At 61.5% G+C, this 18,064-nt stretch overlaps 2 protein-coding genes across 4 annotated transcripts; both read right to left on the reverse strand.

The window, feature by feature from the left end:
- Positions 1–823: 823 nt before the first annotated feature.
- Positions 824–4,395, reverse strand: FCER1G (Fc epsilon receptor Ig). Of its 2 annotated transcripts, none has more exons than XM_066206547.1 (5): positions 4,270–4,395; positions 3,186–3,277; positions 2,597–2,632; positions 1,764–1,784; positions 824–917 (listed from the first exon to the last, which is right to left on the reverse strand). In XM_066206547.1, exons 1-5 carry the CDS (start codon positions 4,334–4,336, stop codon positions 861–863), a joined length of 273 nt encoding a protein of 90 aa, XP_066062644.1. In that variant the 5' UTR covers positions 4,337–4,395; the 3' UTR covers positions 824–860. The 2 variants fall into 2 exon arrangements, with proteins under 2 accessions (XP_066062644.1, XP_066062643.1); XM_066206546.1 differs by having other exon boundaries at positions 1,764–1,787.
- A 581-nt stretch (positions 4,396–4,976) lies between these two features.
- Positions 4,977–16,995, reverse strand: NDUFS2 (NADH:ubiquinone oxidoreductase core subunit S2). 2 transcript variants are annotated; one of them, XM_066206545.1, is made up of 15 exons: positions 16,889–16,995; positions 16,683–16,786; positions 15,587–15,777; positions 14,235–14,355; positions 12,791–12,903; positions 11,145–11,219; positions 10,897–10,974; positions 10,666–10,751; positions 10,411–10,530; positions 8,713–8,842; positions 8,511–8,606; positions 7,097–7,180; positions 6,155–6,212; positions 5,606–5,652; positions 4,977–5,550 (listed from the first exon to the last, which is right to left on the reverse strand). In XM_066206545.1, exons 1-14 carry the CDS (start codon positions 16,993–16,995, stop codon positions 5,615–5,617), a joined length of 1,401 nt encoding a protein of 466 aa, XP_066062642.1. In that variant the 3' UTR covers positions 4,977–5,550; positions 5,606–5,614. The 2 variants fall into 2 exon arrangements, with proteins under 2 accessions (XP_066062642.1, XP_066062641.1); XM_066206544.1 differs by having other exon boundaries at positions 4,977–5,652.
- Between the last annotated feature and the right edge of the window lie 1,069 nt (positions 16,996–18,064).

Below are 18,064 nucleotides of genomic sequence, written 5' to 3' on the forward strand. Positions count from 1 at the left end.
GAGGGGACAGGAGGGGACAGGAGGGGACAGGGGGGACAGGGGGGACAGAGGGGACAGGGGGGACAGAGGGGACAGAGGGGACAGGGGGGACAGGGGGGACAGGGGGGGACAGCGGGGGACAGGGGGGGACAGCGGGGACAGCGGGGACAGGGGGGACAGCGGGGACAGGGGGGGACAGCGGGGGACAGGGGGGACAGGGGGGACAGCGGGGGACAGGGGGGGACAGGGGGGACAGGGAGGGGACAGGGGGGACAGGAGGGGACAGGGGGGACAGGAGGGGACAGGAGTGTCCCGGAGTTTGGCGACAGAGGGAACAGGGAGGTGACAGGGGAGGTGACAGGGGAGGGGACAGGGAGAGGGGACAGGAGGGACAGAGGGGACAGCGGGGGACAGGGGGGACAGGAGAGGGGACATGGGGGACAGAGGGGACAGGGGGGGACAGAGGGGACGGGGGGACAGAGGGGACGGGGGGGACAGAGGGGACGGGGGGACAGAGGGGACAGGAGGGGACAGGGAGGGGACAGGAGTGTCCCGGAGTTTGGTGACAGAGGGAACAGGGAGGTGACAGGGGAGGGGACAGGGAGAGGGGACAGGAGGGGACAGCGGGGACAGGGGGGACAGGGGGGACAGGGAGGGGACAGGAGGGGACAGGGAGGGGACAGGAGTGTCCCGGAGTTCGGCGACAGAGGGAACAGGGAGGTGACAGGGGAGGGGACACGGAGAGGGGACAGGAGGGACAGAGGGGACAGCGGGGGACAGAGGGGACAGGAGAGGGGACGGGGGGGACACGGAGGGGACAGGAGGTGACAGGGAGGGGACAGGGGAGGGGTCACGGAGGTGACAGGGAGGGGACACGGGTGTCACGAGCGCTTCATCTGCAGGGTCTCGTAGGTCTCCTGGTTCCCGCAGCTGAGACCCTGCGGGGACACCGGGGGGGGAAATTGGGGACAGGGGAGCCCAGGATGTGACACGGGGACACCCCAAAGACACCCCAAAAACCCCAAGACACGGGGACACCCCAAAAACCCCAAACCCCACCCCAGAAATGGGGGGGACACCCCGAATTTCACCCCATAAATGGTTCTTTAGGGGACGGGGACACCCCAAAGACCCCAAAAACACCCAAATCCCCCAAATTTCACCCCATCAATGGGGGGACACCCCGAATTCCACCCCAGAAATGGTTCTTTAGGGGAAGGGGACACCCCAAATGCCCCAAACACCCCAAATCCCCCAAATTTCACCCCATAAATGGTTCTTTAGAGGACGGGGACACCCCAAATCCCCCAAAAACCCCAAATCCCCCAAATTTCACCCCAGAAATGGTTCTTTAGGGGACGGGGACACCCCAAAGACCCCAAAAAACCCCAAATCCCCCAAATTTCACCCCATCAATGGGGGGACACCCCAAATTTCACCCCAGAAATGGTTCTTTAGGGGAAGGGGACACCCCAAAGACCCCAAATCCCCCAAATTTCACCCCATAAATGGTTCTTTAGGGGAAGGGGACACCCCAAAGACCCCAAATCCCCCAAATTTCACCCCATAAGTGGGTGAGGACCCCAAATTTCACCCCATAAATGGTTCTTTAGGGGAAGGGCCACCCCAAAGACCCCAAACACCCCGAATTTCACCCCCAAACCCCCAAATTTCACCCCCAAACCCCCAAATTTCACCCCATAAATGGGGGGGACACCCCCCAAACCCCCCCAAGCTCAGGGGGGGACCCCAAAATCCGCCCCTCGCCCCCCCGAGTGACTCACGGCGTACACGGCTTCCTCCTGCTGCTGCAAACCCAGAATTCAAGGGGATTTCGGGGGGGCACAGAGGGGCACCCCAAAATGCCCCCAAAACTCCTCCCAGACCCCCAAAATCCCCTCCCCCCAAATCCCCCCAAAATTCCTCCAAATCCCCCCAAAATTCCCTCAAATCCCCCAAAATTCCTTCAAATCCCCCCCCAAAATTCCTTCAAATCCCCCCAAAATTCCCTCAAATCCCCTCAAAATTCTCTCAAATCCCCCCAAAATTCCCCCAAATCCCCCCCAAATTCTCTCAATCTCAAATCCCCCCAAATTCCCTCAAATTCCCCCCAAAATTCTCTCAAATCCCCGCAAATTCCCTCAAATCCCCCCAAAATTCTCTCAAATCCCCGCAAATTCCCTCAAATCCCCCCAAAATTCTCTCAAATCGCCCCAAAAAATCCCCCAAAATTTTCCCCAAAATCTCCCAAAAATCCCCGCTCCCCCAGATCCCCCCCAAAAAATCTCCCCCAGATCCTCCCAAAATCCAAAAAAAAAGAAAAAAAGACCCAAAATTCCTCAAATCCCCCCAAATTCTCTCAAATTCCCCCCAAATTCTCTCAAATTCCCCCCAAAATTCCCTCAAATCCCCCAAAATTCCCTCAAATCCCCCAAAATTCTCTCAAATCCCCTCAAAATTCCCTCAAATCCCCCAAAATTCTCTCAAATCCCCGCAAAATTCTCTCAAATCCCCCAAAATTCCCTCAAATCCCCCAAAATTCCCTCAAATCCCCCAAAATTCCCCCAAATCCCCCAAAATTCCCTCAAATCCCCCCAAAATCCCGGTCGCCCTTTACCTGCTCAGCCGCTCGCCGCCATCGCCGAGCCGTGAGCTGGGGAGGGGAGAGGAAATGAAAATGGGGCAAAAAACGGGGAAAATGGTTAAAAATGAGGGGGAAAAGGGGAAAAAGGGGGGAAAAACTGGGGAAATGGGGAAAATGGGGAAAAGGGGGAAAAAAGGGGGAAAAGGGAAAAAGGGCGGAAAAGGGAAAAGAGGGGGAAAAAGAGGGAAAATGGGAAAAAAGGGGGAAATTGGTAAAAAAAGGGGGGAAAAGGGGGGAAAAAGAGGGAAAAGGGAAAAAAAGGGGGAGAAGGAGAAAATGGGAAAAAGGGAAAAAAGAGGGAAAAAAGGGGGAAAAAAGGGGGAAATGGAGGGAAAAAAGAGAGAAATAAAGGGGGGGAAAAGGAGGGAAACGGGGAATAAAAGAGCAGAAAAAATGGGGAAACGGGGGAAAAAAAAGAGGGAAAATGGGGGGGAAAAAAAAGGGAAAATGGGGGAAAAAAAGGGAAAATGGGGAAAAAAAGAGGGAAAATGGGGGAAAAAAGGGGGGGGAGGGGAATAAAGCGGGGAGGGGTGGGGAGGAGGATTTTGGGGAGCCCCCTCACCCGCAGGCGCCAGTAGAGGCCGGTGAGGACGAGGCTGTAGAGGAAGAGCACCGCGTCCAGCACGTAGCACAGCTCGGGCTCCCCCAGGCTCCCTGCAGGGTTTGGGGGCGATTTTGGGGGGATTTGGGGGGATTTGGGGAGTTTGGGGGGTTTGGGGGGCGATTTTTGGGGGGTTTGGGTGGAATTTTGGGGGGGGTTTGGGGCGATTTTGGGGGGATTTTGTGGGGATTTCCGGGGATTTTTGGAGGGTTTGGGGGCGATTTTTGGGGGGTTTTGGGGGATTTGGGGGAATATTTTTGGGGGTTTTGGGGCGATTTTTGGGGGATTTTGTAGGGATTTCCGGGGATTTTTGGAGGGTTTGGGGGAGTTTGGGGGATTTTGGGAGGTTTGGGGCGAATTTTTGGGGGATTTTGTGGGGATTTCTGGGGATTTTTGGAGGGTTTGGGGGGAGTTTGGGGGATTTGGGGCGATTTTTGGGGGATTTTGTGGGGATTTCCGGGGATTTTTGGAGGGTTTGGGGGAGTTTGGGGGATTTTGGGGGGTTTTGGGGCGGTTTTGGGGGATTTCCGGGGATTTTTGGAGGGTTTGGGCGCAGTTTGGGGGGATTTTGGGTCACCCCAAAAAGTGAGGGGAGCAGGGAAGGAGCCCGTGACCCGGCCCTGCGACCCCCAAAATCCCCCAAATCTCCCCAAAATCTCCTGAAACCCCCCGATGCTCCAAATCCCCTGGATCCCTCCAAATCCCCCCAAATTCCCTGAACACCCTAAATCCCCGGGCACCCCAAATCCACTGAATGCCCCCCAAATCCCCCTGATCCTCCCCAAATCCCCCAAATCCCCCCAAATCCCCCCGATCCCCCCGGATCCCCCAAATCCCCCCAATCCCCCAAATCCCCCGGATCCCCCCAAATCCCCCGGACACCCCAAATCCCCCAAATCCCCCCAAATCCCCCAAATCCCCCCGATCCCCCCGGACACCCCAAATCCCCTCAATCTCCCCAAATCCCCCGGATCCCCCCAAATCCCCCCGATCCCCCCAAATCCCCCAAATCCCCCGGACACCCCCAAACCCCCCCGTGTCCCACCTGCGGCCGGCGCGGGCGCCCCCAGCAGCAGCAGCAGCAGGAGGAGGAGGCGGCTGACTGTCCCCATGGCCCCAAAAACGGCCCCAAAAACGGCCCCAAAAACGGCCCCAAAAAGGGCCCCAAAAATGTCCCCGAAAGGGTGACCACAGCGCCCGCCCCTCCCCCACTTCCCCTCCAGGGCCGCCTCCCGCCCTTCCGCTGTCCCCAAGTGTCACCCGCGGTCACCCAGCGCCGGCCGCGCCCGCCAAACCCGGCGGGATTCCATGGGGGGACCCCTCGGGGTGGCCCCAAATGTCCCTTTGTTTTTTTGGGGGGGGGGGGGAGGGGGTCGTTCCTGGCGGAAATTGGGGAGGGAGACCCCAAAAAGGGGAAAGAGATCCCGAAAAGGGAGGGGAGATCCCAAAAGGGGAAGGGGACCCCCCAAATTGGGGAGAGAGACCCCAAAAGTGCGAAGAGACCCCAGAAGGGAAGGGAGACCCCCAAAAGGGGAGGGAGACCCCCAAATTGGGGAAAGAGACCCCCAAATGGGGAAGGAGACCCCAAAAGGGAAGAGACCCCCAAAGGGGAAAAGGAGCCCCCCCGAACTGAGGAGAGAGGTCCTGAAGGGAGAAGGAGACCCCGAAAGGGAAGAGAGACCCCCCCAAAACCAGGGAAGGTAGTGACGTCATCTATGACATCATCAGTGACATCATCGGTGACACCGAGGGGACGCTCAGGACGCGAACTCAGCTTTATTGGACTCGAACCGGGGCCGGGGGGACCCCAAAGCGGAGCGGCAAAGGGAGAGGGGCCGGGACCCCCCAAACACCGGGGACCCCCCAAACATCTGGGACCCCCCAACATCTGGGACCCCCCGACATCGGGGACCCCCCCAAACATCGGGGACCCCCCAACATCGGGGACCCCCCGACACTGGGGACCCCCCAAACACCGGGGACCCCCCGACACCGGGGACCCCCCAACCACCGGGGACCCCCCAACATCGGGGACCCCCCGACACCGGGGACCCCCCAAACATTGGGGACCACCCGACATCGGAGACCCCCCGACACCGGGGACCCCCCAAACATCGGGAACCCCCCAAACATCTGGGACCCCCCGACACCGGGGACCCCCCGACACTGGGGACCCCCCAAACACCGGGGACCCCCCAAACATCGGGGACCCCCCGACACCGGGGACCCCCCGACACTGGGGACCCCCCCAAACACCGGGGACCCCCCAAACATCGGGGACCCCCCGACACCGGGGACCCCCCGACATCGGGGACCCCCCGACACCGGGGACCCCCCCGACATCGGGAACCCCCCGACACCGGGGGACCCCCCCGACACCGGGGGCCCCCTCATCGATCCACCTCCCCAAACACGATGTCCTGGGTGCCTGTGGGGGAAAAGGGGGGTCAGGGTGTCCCAGAGGGGGGGAGAGACCCCCGAAAATGGGGACAGGGCACCCCAAAAATGGGGAGAGACCCCCCCAAAATGGGGACAGGGACCCCACAATGGGACAGGGACCCCCCCCAAATGGGGACACGGACCCCCCCCAAATGGGGACAGGGACCCCAAAATGGGACAGGGACCCCAAATGGGGGACAGGGACTCCCCAAATGGGGACAGGGACCCCCCCAAAATGGGGACAGGGACCCCAAATGGGGACAGGGACCCCCAAATGGGGACAGGGACCCCAAAATGGGACAGGGACCCCAAATGGGGACACGGACCCCCCCCAAAATGGGACAGGGACCCCAAATGGGGACAGGGACCCCAAATAGGGACAGGGACCCCCAAATGGGGACAGGGACCCCCCCCAAAATGGGACAGGGACCCCCCAAAATGGGACAGGGACCCCCCAAGTGGGGACAGGGACCCCCCGGGGGGGCACTGACCGATGATGGCCACCACGTCCGCCAGCATGTGCCCCTGGGACATCCTGTCCAGCCCCGCCTGGGACAGCGCAATTAACGCCCAATTAACGCCCAATTAACCCGCCGGGAGCACAATTAACCAGCCCACGGGGACCCCCAATTAACCCCAAATTAACCCCCAGAGACCCCCGATTAACAGGCAATTAACCAACCCCCAGGGACCCCCCAATTAACCCCCAATTAACCCCCAGGGACCCCCAATTAACCCCCTCATAGGGCCCATCAATTAACTGCTAATTAACCCCCAGGGACCCCCAATTAACCCCCTCATAGGGCCCATCAATTAACTGCTAATTAACCCCCACGGACCCCCAATTAACCCCCCCATAGGGCCCGTCAATTAACTACTAATTAACCCCCAGGGACCCCCAATTAACCCCCTCATAGGGCCCATCAATTAACTGTTAATTAACCCCCAGGGACCCCCCAATTAACCCCCTCATAAGGCCCGTCAATTAACTGCTAATTAACCCCCAGGAACCCCCAATTAACCCCCTCATAAGGCCCGTCAATTAACTGCTAATTAACCCCCAGGGACCCCCAATTAGCACCCAATTAACCCCTAATTAACCCCCAGGGACCCCCCAATTAACCCCCAATTAACCCCAGGGACCCCCAATTAACCCCACGGGGGTTAATTACCCTCAACACGCCCTCAGCAACACCCCCATAGCGACCCCCCCAGTGTCCCCACCCCTGTCCCAGGGTCCTGCGCCCCCCAGGTGTCCCCAGGTGTCCCCAGGTGTCCCCAGATGTCCCCAGGTGTCCCCAGGTGTCCCCAGGTGTGTCCCCAGGTGCTCCCAGGTGTCCCCAGGTGTCCCCAGGTGTCCCCAGGTGTGTCCCCAGGTGTTCCTAGGTGCTCCCAGGTGTCCCCCAGGTGTCCCCAGGTGTCCCCAGGTGTACCAGGTGAGCGAAGCCGGGCGCTTTGATCTTGCAGCGATAGGGACGGCTGGAACCATCGGAGACCAGGTACACGCCAAACTCCCCCTGAGGGGACACGGGGACGTTGGGGACATTGGGGACACTGGGGACAGTGTCAGGGACACGGGGACACTGTCAGGGACACGGGGACAGTGTCAGGGACATTGGGGACACTGTCAGGGACACGGGGACAGTGTCAGGGACACGGTGACACTGTCAGGGACACGGGGACACTGTCAGGGACACGGGGACAGTGTCAGGGACATTGGGGACACTGTCAGGGACACGGGGACAGTGTCAGGGACACGGTGACACTGTCAGGGACACGGGGACACTGTCAGGGACACGGGGACAGTGTCAGGGACATTGGGGACAGTGTCAGGGACACGGGGGACACTGTCAGGGACACGGGGACAGTGTCAGGGACATTGGGGACACTGTCAGGGACACGGGGACAGTGTCAGGGACACGGGGACACTGTCAGGGACATTGGGGACAGTGTCAGGGACATTGGGGACAGTGTCAGGGACATTGGGGACAGTGTCAGGGACACGGGGACACTGTCAGGGACATTGGGGACAGTGTCAGGGACATTGGGGACACTGTCAGGGACACGGGGACAGTGTCAGGGACATTGGGGACAGTGTCAGGGACATTGGGGACACTGTCAGGGACACGGGGACAGTGTCAGGGACACGGGGACACTGTCAGGGACATTGGGGACAGTGTCAGGGACATTGGGGACATTGGGGACACCCCAAACTCACCCTGAGGGGACATTGGGGACAGGGCTGGGGACATGAGGACATGGCTGGGAACATGGCAGTGGGGTTGGGGACACAGGACGGGGTTGGGGACACGGGGCAGGGTTGGGGACACGGGGACAGGGTTGGGGACACGGGGCAGGGTTGGGGACACGGGGACAGGGTTGGGGACACGGGACAGGGCTGGGGACACGGGGACAGGGCTGGGGACAGGGGACAGGGCTGGGGACACGGGGACAGGGTTGGGGACACGGGACAGGGCTGGGGACACGGGACAGGGCTGGGGACACGGGACAGGGTCGGGGACACGGGACAGGGTCGGGGACACGGGGACAGGGCTGGGGACACGGGACAGGGTCGGGGACACGGGGACAGGGCTGGGGACACGGGGACAGGGCTGGGGACACGGGACAGGGCTGGGGACACGGGACAGGGTCGGGGACACGGGACAGGGTCGGGGACACGGGGACAGGGCTGGGGACACGGGACAGGGTCGGGGACACGGGGACAGGGCTGGGGACACGGGACAGGGTCGGGGACACGGGGACAGGGCTGGGGACACGGGACAGGGCTGGGGACACGGGACAGGGTCGGGGACACGGCGCCGGGGACAAGCAGGGCAGAAGTGTCACCTTGGGCGCCTCGATGGCCGTGTAGGTGGCCCCGGGTGGCACCTGGTAGCCCTCGGTGTAGAGCTTGAAGTGATGGATCAGGGACTCCATGGACGTCTGCGGGGACACGGGGACACTGCAGGGCTGGCACCGGGGTGTCACCTGGCCGGGGTGTCACCTGGCCTGGGTGTCACCTGTCCCCGGGGGGTTTGGGGACAGTCACCTTCATCTCGGCGCGTTTCGGGGGCGACACTTTGGCGTCGTCCACCTTGATCTCCCCGGGCGGCATCTTATTGAGGCACTGCAGGATGATCCGCAGGGACTGCCGCATCTCCTCCACGCGGCACAGGTACCTGGGCATGAAAATTCCCACAATTCCTGAGTTCCCCAAATCCCGAATTCCCAAAATCCTCAATTCGCAAATCGCCAAATTCCCGAATCAGGGACTGGGGGATCCGCAGGGACTGCCGCGTCTCCTCCACGCGGCACAGGTACCTGGGCACGCAATTCCCAAAATTCCTGAGTTCCCAAATTCCCAAAATCCTGAATTCCTGAATTCCCAAAATTCTGAATCCCCAAAATCCCAAAATCCTAAATTCACAAATCCCCAAATTCAGGACTGGAGCATCCACAGGGACTGCCACGTCTCCTCCACGCGGCACAGGTACCTGGGCACACGATTCCCTAATTTCCTGAGTTCCCAAAATCCCAAATTCCTGAATCCCCAAATTCCCGAATTTCTAAAATCCTGAATCCCCAAAATCCCAAAATCCTGAATTCACAAATTCAGGACTGAGGGATCCACAGGGACTGCCGCGTCTCCTCCACGCGGCACAGGTACCTGGGCACGCAATTCCCAAAATTCCTGAGTTCCCAAATTCCCAGAATCCCGAATTCCTGAATTCCTCAAATTTCTGAATTCCCAAATCCGCAAATCCCCAAATCCTAAATCCCCAAATTCAGGACTGGGGGACCCCAAGGGATTGGGCTCCCAGGAACGGGGGATCCCCATGGGATCGGGGTCCTGGGATCCCCATGGGATCGGGGTCCTGGGATCCCCATGGGATCGGGGTCCTGGGATTCCCATGGGATCGGGGTCCTGGGATTCCCATGGGATCGGGGTCCTGGGGATCCCCGTGGGATTGGGGTCCTGGGATTCCCATGGGATCGGGGTCCTGGGGATCCCCATGGGATCGGGGTCCTGGGGATTCCCATGGGATCGGGGTCCTGGGATTCCCATGGGATCGGGGTCCTGGGGATTCCCATGGGATCGGGGTCCTGGGATTCCCATGGGATCGGGGTCCTGGGGTTCCCATGGGATCGGGGTCCTGGGGTTCCCATGGGATCGGGGTCCTGGGGATTCCCGTGGGATCGGGGTCCTGGGGATTCCCGTGGGATCGGGGTCCTGGGGTTCCCATGGGATCGGGGTCCTGGGGTTCCCATGGGATCGGGGTCCTGGGGATTCCCGTGGGATCGGGGTCCTGGGATTCCCATGGGATCGGGGTCCCGGGGATTCCCATGGGATCGGGGTCCTGGGATCCCCATGGGATTGGGGTCCTGGGGATCCCCATGGGATCGGGGTCCTGGGGATCCCCATGGGATCAGGGTCCTGGGATCCCCATGGGATCGGGGTCCTGGGGATCCCCATGGGATCAGGGTCCTGGGGTTCCCATGGGATCGGGGTCCTGGGGATCCCCATGGGATCGGGGTCCTGGGATCCCCATGGGATCGGGGTCCTGGGGATCCCCATGGGATCGGGGTCCTGGGGATTCCCATGGGATCAGGATCCTGGGGATCCCCATGGAATTGGGATTTTGGGGTTCCCAGGTAGAGTCCCCCCAGGTGTGGGGCAGCCCAAGCGGCATCAACCGAGCCCGGGGGGCCCCGCCCAGCCCCGCCCCGCCCCCCAGGTGAGGCTCACCTGTCGTAGCAGTCGCCGCGGGAGCCGATGGGCACGTCGAACTCCACCTGGTCGTAGACGTCGTAGGGCTGAGTCTTCCTCAGGTCCCACTGGATCCCCGAGCCGCGCAGCATCACCCCGCTGGGACGGCCCCGAAAGGCACACCTGAGCACACCTGAGCACACCTGGGCGTGCCCGGGCGCACCTGGGCACACCTGGGCACACCTGGGCGCACCTGGGCGCACCTGGGCGCGCCTGGGAGGGTGGGGCAGTCACCTGAAGCCGTAGTTGAGCGCCTCCTCGGCCGTGATGACGCCGATGTCCACGGTGCGGTTCTTCCAGATGCGGTTGTTGGTCAACATCTGGGCATGGGAGGGGGGGGGGACAGGAGGGTCACCTGGGATACCTGGGACACACCTGGGACACACCTGGGACACCTGGGGCACCCAGGTGACGCAGGTGACGCAGGTGACAGCAGCCCCTCCCGCCCTGCAGGTGCCCCCTCACCTCCTCCACCTCGTCGATGCGGATGGAAAAGTTCTTCACAAACTCGTAGATGTCGTCCATGAGCCCCAGGGGCAGGTCCTGGCACAGGGGGGGACAGGTGGGATAGTGAGGACGGGGGGGGACAGGTGAGACAGGTGGGGACAGGTGGGGACAGGTGGGACAGGTGAGGACAGGTGGGACAGGTGGGACAGGTGGGATCCCGAGGGATGGGGTCCCAGGGCGGGGCTCCCGTGGCCCCGCCCCCTGACCTGGTGCACGCCCCCGGGCCGCACGTAGGCCGCGTGCATGCGCGCCCCCGACACGCGCTCGTAGAACTCGAACATCTGCGGGGACACGGGGGACACACAGCGCTGCGGCTCTGCCCCGCCGGCACGGCGCCAGACAGCCCAAATCCCCAACCACAACAGCCCGAACCACAACAGCCCAAATCCCCAACCACAACAGCCCAAATCCCCAACCACAACAGCCCGAACCACAACAGCCCAAATCCCCAACCACAAACAGCCCAAATCCCCAACCACAACAGCCCGAACCACAACAGCCCAAATCCCCAACCACAACAGCCCGAACCACAACAGCCCAAATCCCCAACCACAACAGCCCGAACCACAACAGCCCAAATCCCCAACCACAACAGCCCGAACCACAACAGCCCGAACCACAACAGCCCGAACCCCCAACCACAACAGCCCAAATCCCCAACCACAACAGCCCAAATCCCCAACCACAACAGCCCAAATCCCCAACCACAACAGCCCAAATCCCCAACCACAACAGCCCGAACCACAACAGCCCAAATCCCCAACCACAACAGCCCGAACCACAACAGCCCAAATCCCCAACCACAACAGCCCAAACCACAACAGCCCAAATCCCCAACCACAACAGCCCAAATCCCCAACCACAACAGCCCGAACCACAACAGCCCAAATCCCCAACCACAACAGCCCAAATCCCCAACCACAACAGCCCAAATCCCCAACCACAACAGCCCCAATCCCCAACCACAACAACCCGAACCACAACAGCCCAAATCCCCAACCACAACAGCCCAAACCACAACAGCCCAAATCCCCAACCACAACAGCCCAAATCCCGAACCGCAACAGCCCAAATCCCCAACCACAACAGCCCGAACCACAAAATCCCAAATCCCGAACCACAAACAGCCCAAATCCCCAACCACAACAGCCCGAACCACAAAATCCCAAATCCCGAACCACAAACAGCCCAAATCCCCAACCACAACACCCCGAACCACAACAGCCCAAATCCCAAATCCCAAACCCACCTTCTCCCTCTCCTCGAACATCCAGAAGAACGGCGTCATTGTCCCAAACCCAAAACCCCAAATCCCCAAACCCCCAAAACCCCAAATCCCGAAACCCCAAATCCCAAATCCCCAAACCCCAAATCCCCAAATCCCAAACCCCAAATCCCCAAATCCCAAATCCCCAAATCCCAAACCCCAAACCCCAAATCCCCAAACCCCAAATCCCAAATCCCCAAACCCCAAATCCCCAAACCCCAAATCCCCAAATCCCAAATCCCAAATCCCCAAATCCCCAAACCCCAAATCCCCAAATCCCAAATCCCCAAACCCCAAATCCCAAATCCCCAATCCCAAACCCACCTTCTCCCTCTCCTCGAACATCCAGAAGAACGGCGTCATTGTCCCAAACCCAAAACCCCAAATCCCCAAACCCCCAAAACCCCAAATCCCAAACCCCAAATCCCAAATCCCCAAACCCCAAATCCCAAATCCCCAAATCCCCAAATCCCAAATCCCCAAATCCCAAATCCCCAAACCCCAAATCCCCAAATCCCAAATCCCCAAACCCCAAATCCCAAATCCCCAAATCCCCAAACCCCAAATCCCCAATCCCAAACCCACCTTCTCCCTCTCCTCGAACATCCAGAAGAACGGCGTCATGGCCCCGATGTCCAGCGCGTGCGTGGTCACCGCCATGATGTGGTTCAGCAGCCGCGTGATCTCGGCGAACAGAACTGGGGCAAAAACGGGGAAAAATGGGGAAAAAATGGGAAAAAACGGGAAAAAACCGGGAAAAAACGGGGAAAAACAGGGAAGAAACGGGAAAAAACGGGAAAAAACGGGGGTGATCCCACAGATCCTGGGGCTGGGAACAGAACTGGGGGGAAAATGGGGAAAACGGGAAAAAAACGGGAAAAAACGGGAAAAAATGGGAAAAAAGGGAAAAAACCGGGAAAAAACGGGGGTGATCCCACAGATCCTGGGGCTGGGAACAGAACTGGGGCAAAAACGGGGAAAAATGGGGAAAAACGGGAAAAAACGGGGAAAAACGGGGAAAAACGGGGAAAAACAGGGAAAAAACGGGAAAAAACGGGAAAAAACGGGGGTGATCCCACAGATCCTGGGGCTGGGAACAGAACTGGGGGGGAAATGGGGAAAACTGGGAAAAAACGGGAAAAAACGGGAAAAAACGGGAAAAAATGGGAAAAAAGGGAAAAAAACGGGAAAAAACGGGGGTGATCCCACAGATCCTGGGGCTGGGAACAGAACTGGGGGGGAAAATGGGGAAAACTGGGAAAAAACGGGAGAGATCCCACAGATCCCGGGAATTCCCAGGAGCTGGGAATAGAACTGGGGTGATCCCACAGGACAGGGATCTCTGGGATGGGGATCCCAGGAAAATAGGGATCCCATGGGAATGGGGATCTCAGGGATGGGATCCCATGGGAACGGGGATCTCAGGGATGGGATCCAATGGTAACGGGGATCTCAGAGATGGGATCCCATGGGAACGGGGATCTCAGGGATGGGATCCAATGGGAAATGGGATCTCAGGGGTGGGATCCCACGGGAACAGGGATCTCAGGGATGGGATCCCATGGAAACGGGGATCTCAGGGATAGGATCCCATGGGAACGGGGATCTCAGGGATGGGATCCCATGGGAAATGGGATCTCAGGGGTGGGATCCCACGGGAACGGGGATCTCAGGGATGGGGATCCCATGGGAAATGGGATCTCAGGGATGGGATCCCACGGGAACAGGGATCTCAGGAATGGGATCCCATGGGAACGGGGATCTCAGGGATGGGATCCCACGGGAACGGGGATCTCAGGGATGGGATCCCATGGGAACGGGGATCTCAGGGATGGGGATCCCATGGGAAATGGGATCTCAGGGATGGGATCCCACGGGAACAGGGATCTCAGGGATGGGATCCCATGGGAACGGGGATCTCAGGGATGGGGATCCCATGGGAACGGGGATCTCAGGGGTGGGATCCCACGGGAACGGGGATCTGTCCGTCCCGGGGTGGTCGGGGATCCCGGAATGCCGGGGGGCTCACCCCGGATCCACTGCGCCCGCGGAGGGGGGCGGATGTTGAGCAGCTTCTCCACGGCCAGCGAGTACGCCTGCTCATTGCACATCATGGAGACGTAATCCAGGCGGTCAAAGTACGGCAGGGCCTGCGGGAAAACGCCGGGAATGACACCGGGAATGACACCGGGAACGACACCGGGAATGACACCGGGAATAACGGGAATGACACCGGGGACGGGCCTGCTCATTGCACATCATGGAGACGTAGTCCAGGCGGTCAAAGTACGGCAGGGCCTGCGGGAAAACGCCGGGAATGACACCGGGAATGACACCGGGAACGACACCGGGAATGACACCGGGAATGACGGGAATGACACCGGGAATGACACCGGGGATGACACCGGGAATGACACCGGGGACGGGCCTGCTCATTGCACATCATGGAAACGTAATCCAGGCGGTCAAAGTACGGCAGGGCCTGCGGGAAAACGCCGGGAATGACACCGGGAATGACACCGGGAACGATGGGAATGACACCGGGAACGATGGGAATGACACCGGGAATGACACCAGGAATGACACCGGGAATAACGGGAATGACACCGGGAATGACACCGGGAATAACGGGAATGACACCGGGAATGACACCGGGGACGGGCCTGCTCATTGCACATCATGGAGACGTAGTCCAGGTGGTCAAAGTATGGCAGGGCCTGCGGGAAAACGCCGGGAATGACACCGGGAATGATGGAAATGACACCGGGAATGACACCGGGAATAACGGGAATGACACCGGGAATAACGGGAATGACACCGGGGACGGGCCTGCTCATTGCACATCATGGAGACGTAGTCCAGGCGGTCAAAGTACGGCAGGGCCTGCGGGAAAACGCCGGGAATGACACCGGGAATAACGGGAATGACACCGGAAACGACACCGGGAATGACACCAGGAATGACACTGGGAATAACGGGAATGACACCGGGAATAATGGGAATGACACCGGGGACGGGCCTGCTCATTGCACATCACGGAGACGTAGCCCAGGCGGTCAGAATAGGACAGGGCCTGCAAAAAATGGGGACACTGGGGGGACACTGGGGACACTGGGGATATTGGGGGACATTGGGGGGACACTGGGGACACTGGAGACACTGGGGACACTGGGGACACTGGGGGGACACTGGGGGAACACTGGGATGATCTGGAGGCACCAGGGGAGCTGGGAATGGGAACAAACGCTCTGGGACAGATCCGCGTGCGGCTGGGCTGTTTCTCCCAGGCGGCTTTTGTACCGGACCCCGTGGGCCAGGGCTCCCCCGGGAATGGGATCTCGGGGGACGGGGATCTCGGGCTCAGTTTCGCCGCAGCGTCACCTGGAGATAAGTTTTGTACTCGATGAGCTTCTCGGTGCCGCGGTGCAGCAGCCCCACGTGCGGGTCGCAGCGTTTCACCGTCTCCCCGCTGAGCTCCAGCACCAGGCGCAGCACGCCGTGGGCGGCCGGGTGCTGCGGCCCGAAGTTGATGGTCAGGCTGGAGACCTTCTTGTGGGCCACCGGGTCCTTGTCTGGGGACACGGGGACGCGTCAGGGGCACGGCAGGGACACGGCAGGGACACACCGGGGACACAGGGACACGGCAGGAACACGCCAAAGTGATCTGAGGGACCCCAAAGTGCCCTCGGTGACCCAATACCCCACCCAGGACCTCCCCAGGGACCCCTCAGAATGCCCCCAAATCCCCTGAGACCCCTCCTGGGCCCCCCCAAATCCCCTGAGACCCCTCCTGGGGTCCCCCAAATCCCCTGAGACCCCTCCCGGGGCCCCCCAAATCCCCTGAGACCCCTCCTGGGCCCCCCCAAATCCCCTGAGACCCCTCCTGGGCCCCCCCAAATCCCCTGAGACCCCTCCTGGGCCCCCCCAAATCCCCTGAGACCCCTCCTGGGCCCCCCCAAATCCACTGAGACCCCTCCCGGGCCCCCCAAATCCCCTGAGACCCCTCCCGGGCCCCCCAAATCCCCTGAGACCCCTCCTGGGCCCCCCCAAATCCACTGAGACCCCTCCTGGGGCCCCCAAATCCCCTGAGACCCCTCCCGGGCCCCCCCCAAATCCTCTGAGACCCCTCCTGGGCCCCCCCAAATCCCCTGAGACCCCTCCCGGGCCCCCCCAAATCCCCTGAGACCCCTCCCGGGCCCCCCCAAATCCCCTGAGACCCCTCCTGGGCCCCCCAAATCTCCTGAGACCCCTCCTGGGCCCCCCCAAATCCACTGAGATCCCTCCTGGGGTTCCCCAAATCCCCTGAGACCCCTCCTGGGCCCCCCAAATCCCCTGAGACCCCTCCTGGGGCCCCCCAAAGGCCTCAGGACACCCCCAAAGGACCCCCAAAGCCCTCAGGGTTCCCCCAAATCCCCTCAGGGCAGCCCCAGATCCCCCAGGGCCCCGCCATTCCCCGTCCCCGAGGCCGCGCCCTCACCGTTCCACGGCGGCGGCAGCCACTTGTCGGTGGCCGCGCTGGGGTACATGATGGCCCCCGCGAACTGCTGCGCCCACTCCATGTCGGGCTGCCACTGGCGGCACCTGCGGGGCGCGGAGGTGAGCGGGGGGCACCCCTCAGAAGCCGCGCCGCCCTCCCCCCCCTCGCCCGCCACGTCCCCGTGTCTCCCCCCACCGCGCTCTCACCGCGCCGGGGCCGGGCCCAACCGAGCCCCCGCCGCCCTCAGCCCTGAGGGGCCGCGGAGCCGCCACAGCGCCCGCAGCGCCGCCATCGTGCCCTTGGAACTGCGCATGCGCGGGGGGGGCATGGCGGGGAAGGGCGGACGCTGTGGGCGGAGCCATGTTGGGTACGGGGGGGGAATTCACGCCGTTTGTACTGCGCATGCGTGCTGTGGTCCGGGAGAGCTGCGGGTGCCGCCGTGTTGAGTACGGGCGGATTTCCGCCGTTCATACTGCGCATGCGTGTTGCGGTCAAGGGAGAGCCGTGGGCGCCGCCATGTAGGGTACAGGCGGCTTCCCGACGTTTACACCGCGCATGCGCAGAACGCCGTCGCGCTGAGGGGAAGGGGAAGCTGGGAGCGCCGCCATCGTGCCCTTGGCGCTGCCCGAGGGAGAAGGGCGCCATGGCGGGGAAGGGCGGACGCAATGAGCGTCTCTCTGTTGGGTGTGGGGAGATTTGCCGCCATCGTGTGCGTGGCGCCGTGGCAGGGAAAGGCAGGGGCGGCTGCGAGCGCCGCCATGATGGGTGTGGGCAGAGACGCCATCGCTGGGAAGGGTGTGGGCAAGGGCGCCGCCATGTTTGATAAGGGACAGTGAGGCTGAAGGGAGGCGCCATCTTTGTTACGGGCAAAGGGGACAGGGGACAAGCGGGGACAGGGGTGGGGACAGATGTTGGTCACTGGTCAAGGCCACCCAGGGACGGGCACGAAGCCCGGGGGGCTGGACTGGGGACATCAGGACTGGGAGACGCTGGAACTGGGGATACTGGGAATGCTGGAACTGGGGGATGCTGGAACTGGGGGACACCGGTGTGGGGCCATGCTGGGTGGCACTGGGTCCCCACAGCGCTGTCCCCAGTATGAGCAGTGCACACTGGTGTGCCAGTGCCAGTCCCTGGGCCGCCAGGCTGTGCTGCAGCCGTGGGTGGGTGTCCCCATGTCCCTGTGTCCCCATGTCCTTCATGTCCCCACGTTCCTGTGTCCCCTGTGGTGCCACCACCACCACTGAGGCCCTTGTACCCTCCCCTGTCCCTGCCCCACAGGTGGCTCGTCCTTGTCCCCGAGGGTGCTGGGACACGTTCCCCCCACCCGGGGTGCCACCAGCGCCCCCAAAAACGTCCCCAGCTTGGCCCTGATGGCATTT

Source organism: Chamaea fasciata, unplaced genomic scaffold (assembly GCF_029207755.1).
Source record: "Chamaea fasciata isolate MVZ Bird 193981 ecotype frontalis unplaced genomic scaffold, bChaFas1.0.hap1 SCAF_31, whole genome shotgun sequence".
Classification (NCBI taxonomy): domain Eukaryota; kingdom Metazoa; phylum Chordata; class Aves; order Passeriformes; family Sylviidae; genus Chamaea; species Chamaea fasciata.

Bases quoted from the DNA above. Each gene is read 5' to 3' on its own strand.
- FCER1G (XM_066206546.1), bottom strand. From the start codon at position 4,336: ATGGGGACAGTCAGCCGCCTCCTCCTCCTGCTGCTGCTGCTGCTGGGG. The intron at 3,278-4,269 runs GTGGGACACGGG...CAAACCCTGCAG, and splicing joins GGCGCCCGCGCCGGCCGCAG to GGAGCCTGGGGGAGCCCGAG. The intron at 2,633-3,185 runs GTGAGGGGGCTC...TCCCCTCCCCAG, and splicing joins GCCTCTACTGGCGCCTGCGG to CTCACGGCTCGGCGATGGCG.
- NDUFS2 (XM_066206545.1), bottom strand. From the start codon at position 16,995: ATGCGCAGTTCCAAGGGCACGATGGCGGCGCTGCGGGCGCTGTGGCGG. The intron at 10,975-11,144 runs GTCAGGGGGCGG...CCCCTGTGCCAG, and splicing joins GGCCCGGGGGCGTGCACCAG to GACCTGCCCCTGGGGCTCAT. The intron at 5,653-6,154 runs GTCAGTGCCCCC...TTTCCCCCACAG, and splicing joins GGACGTGGTGGCCATCATCG to GCACCCAGGACATCGTGTTT.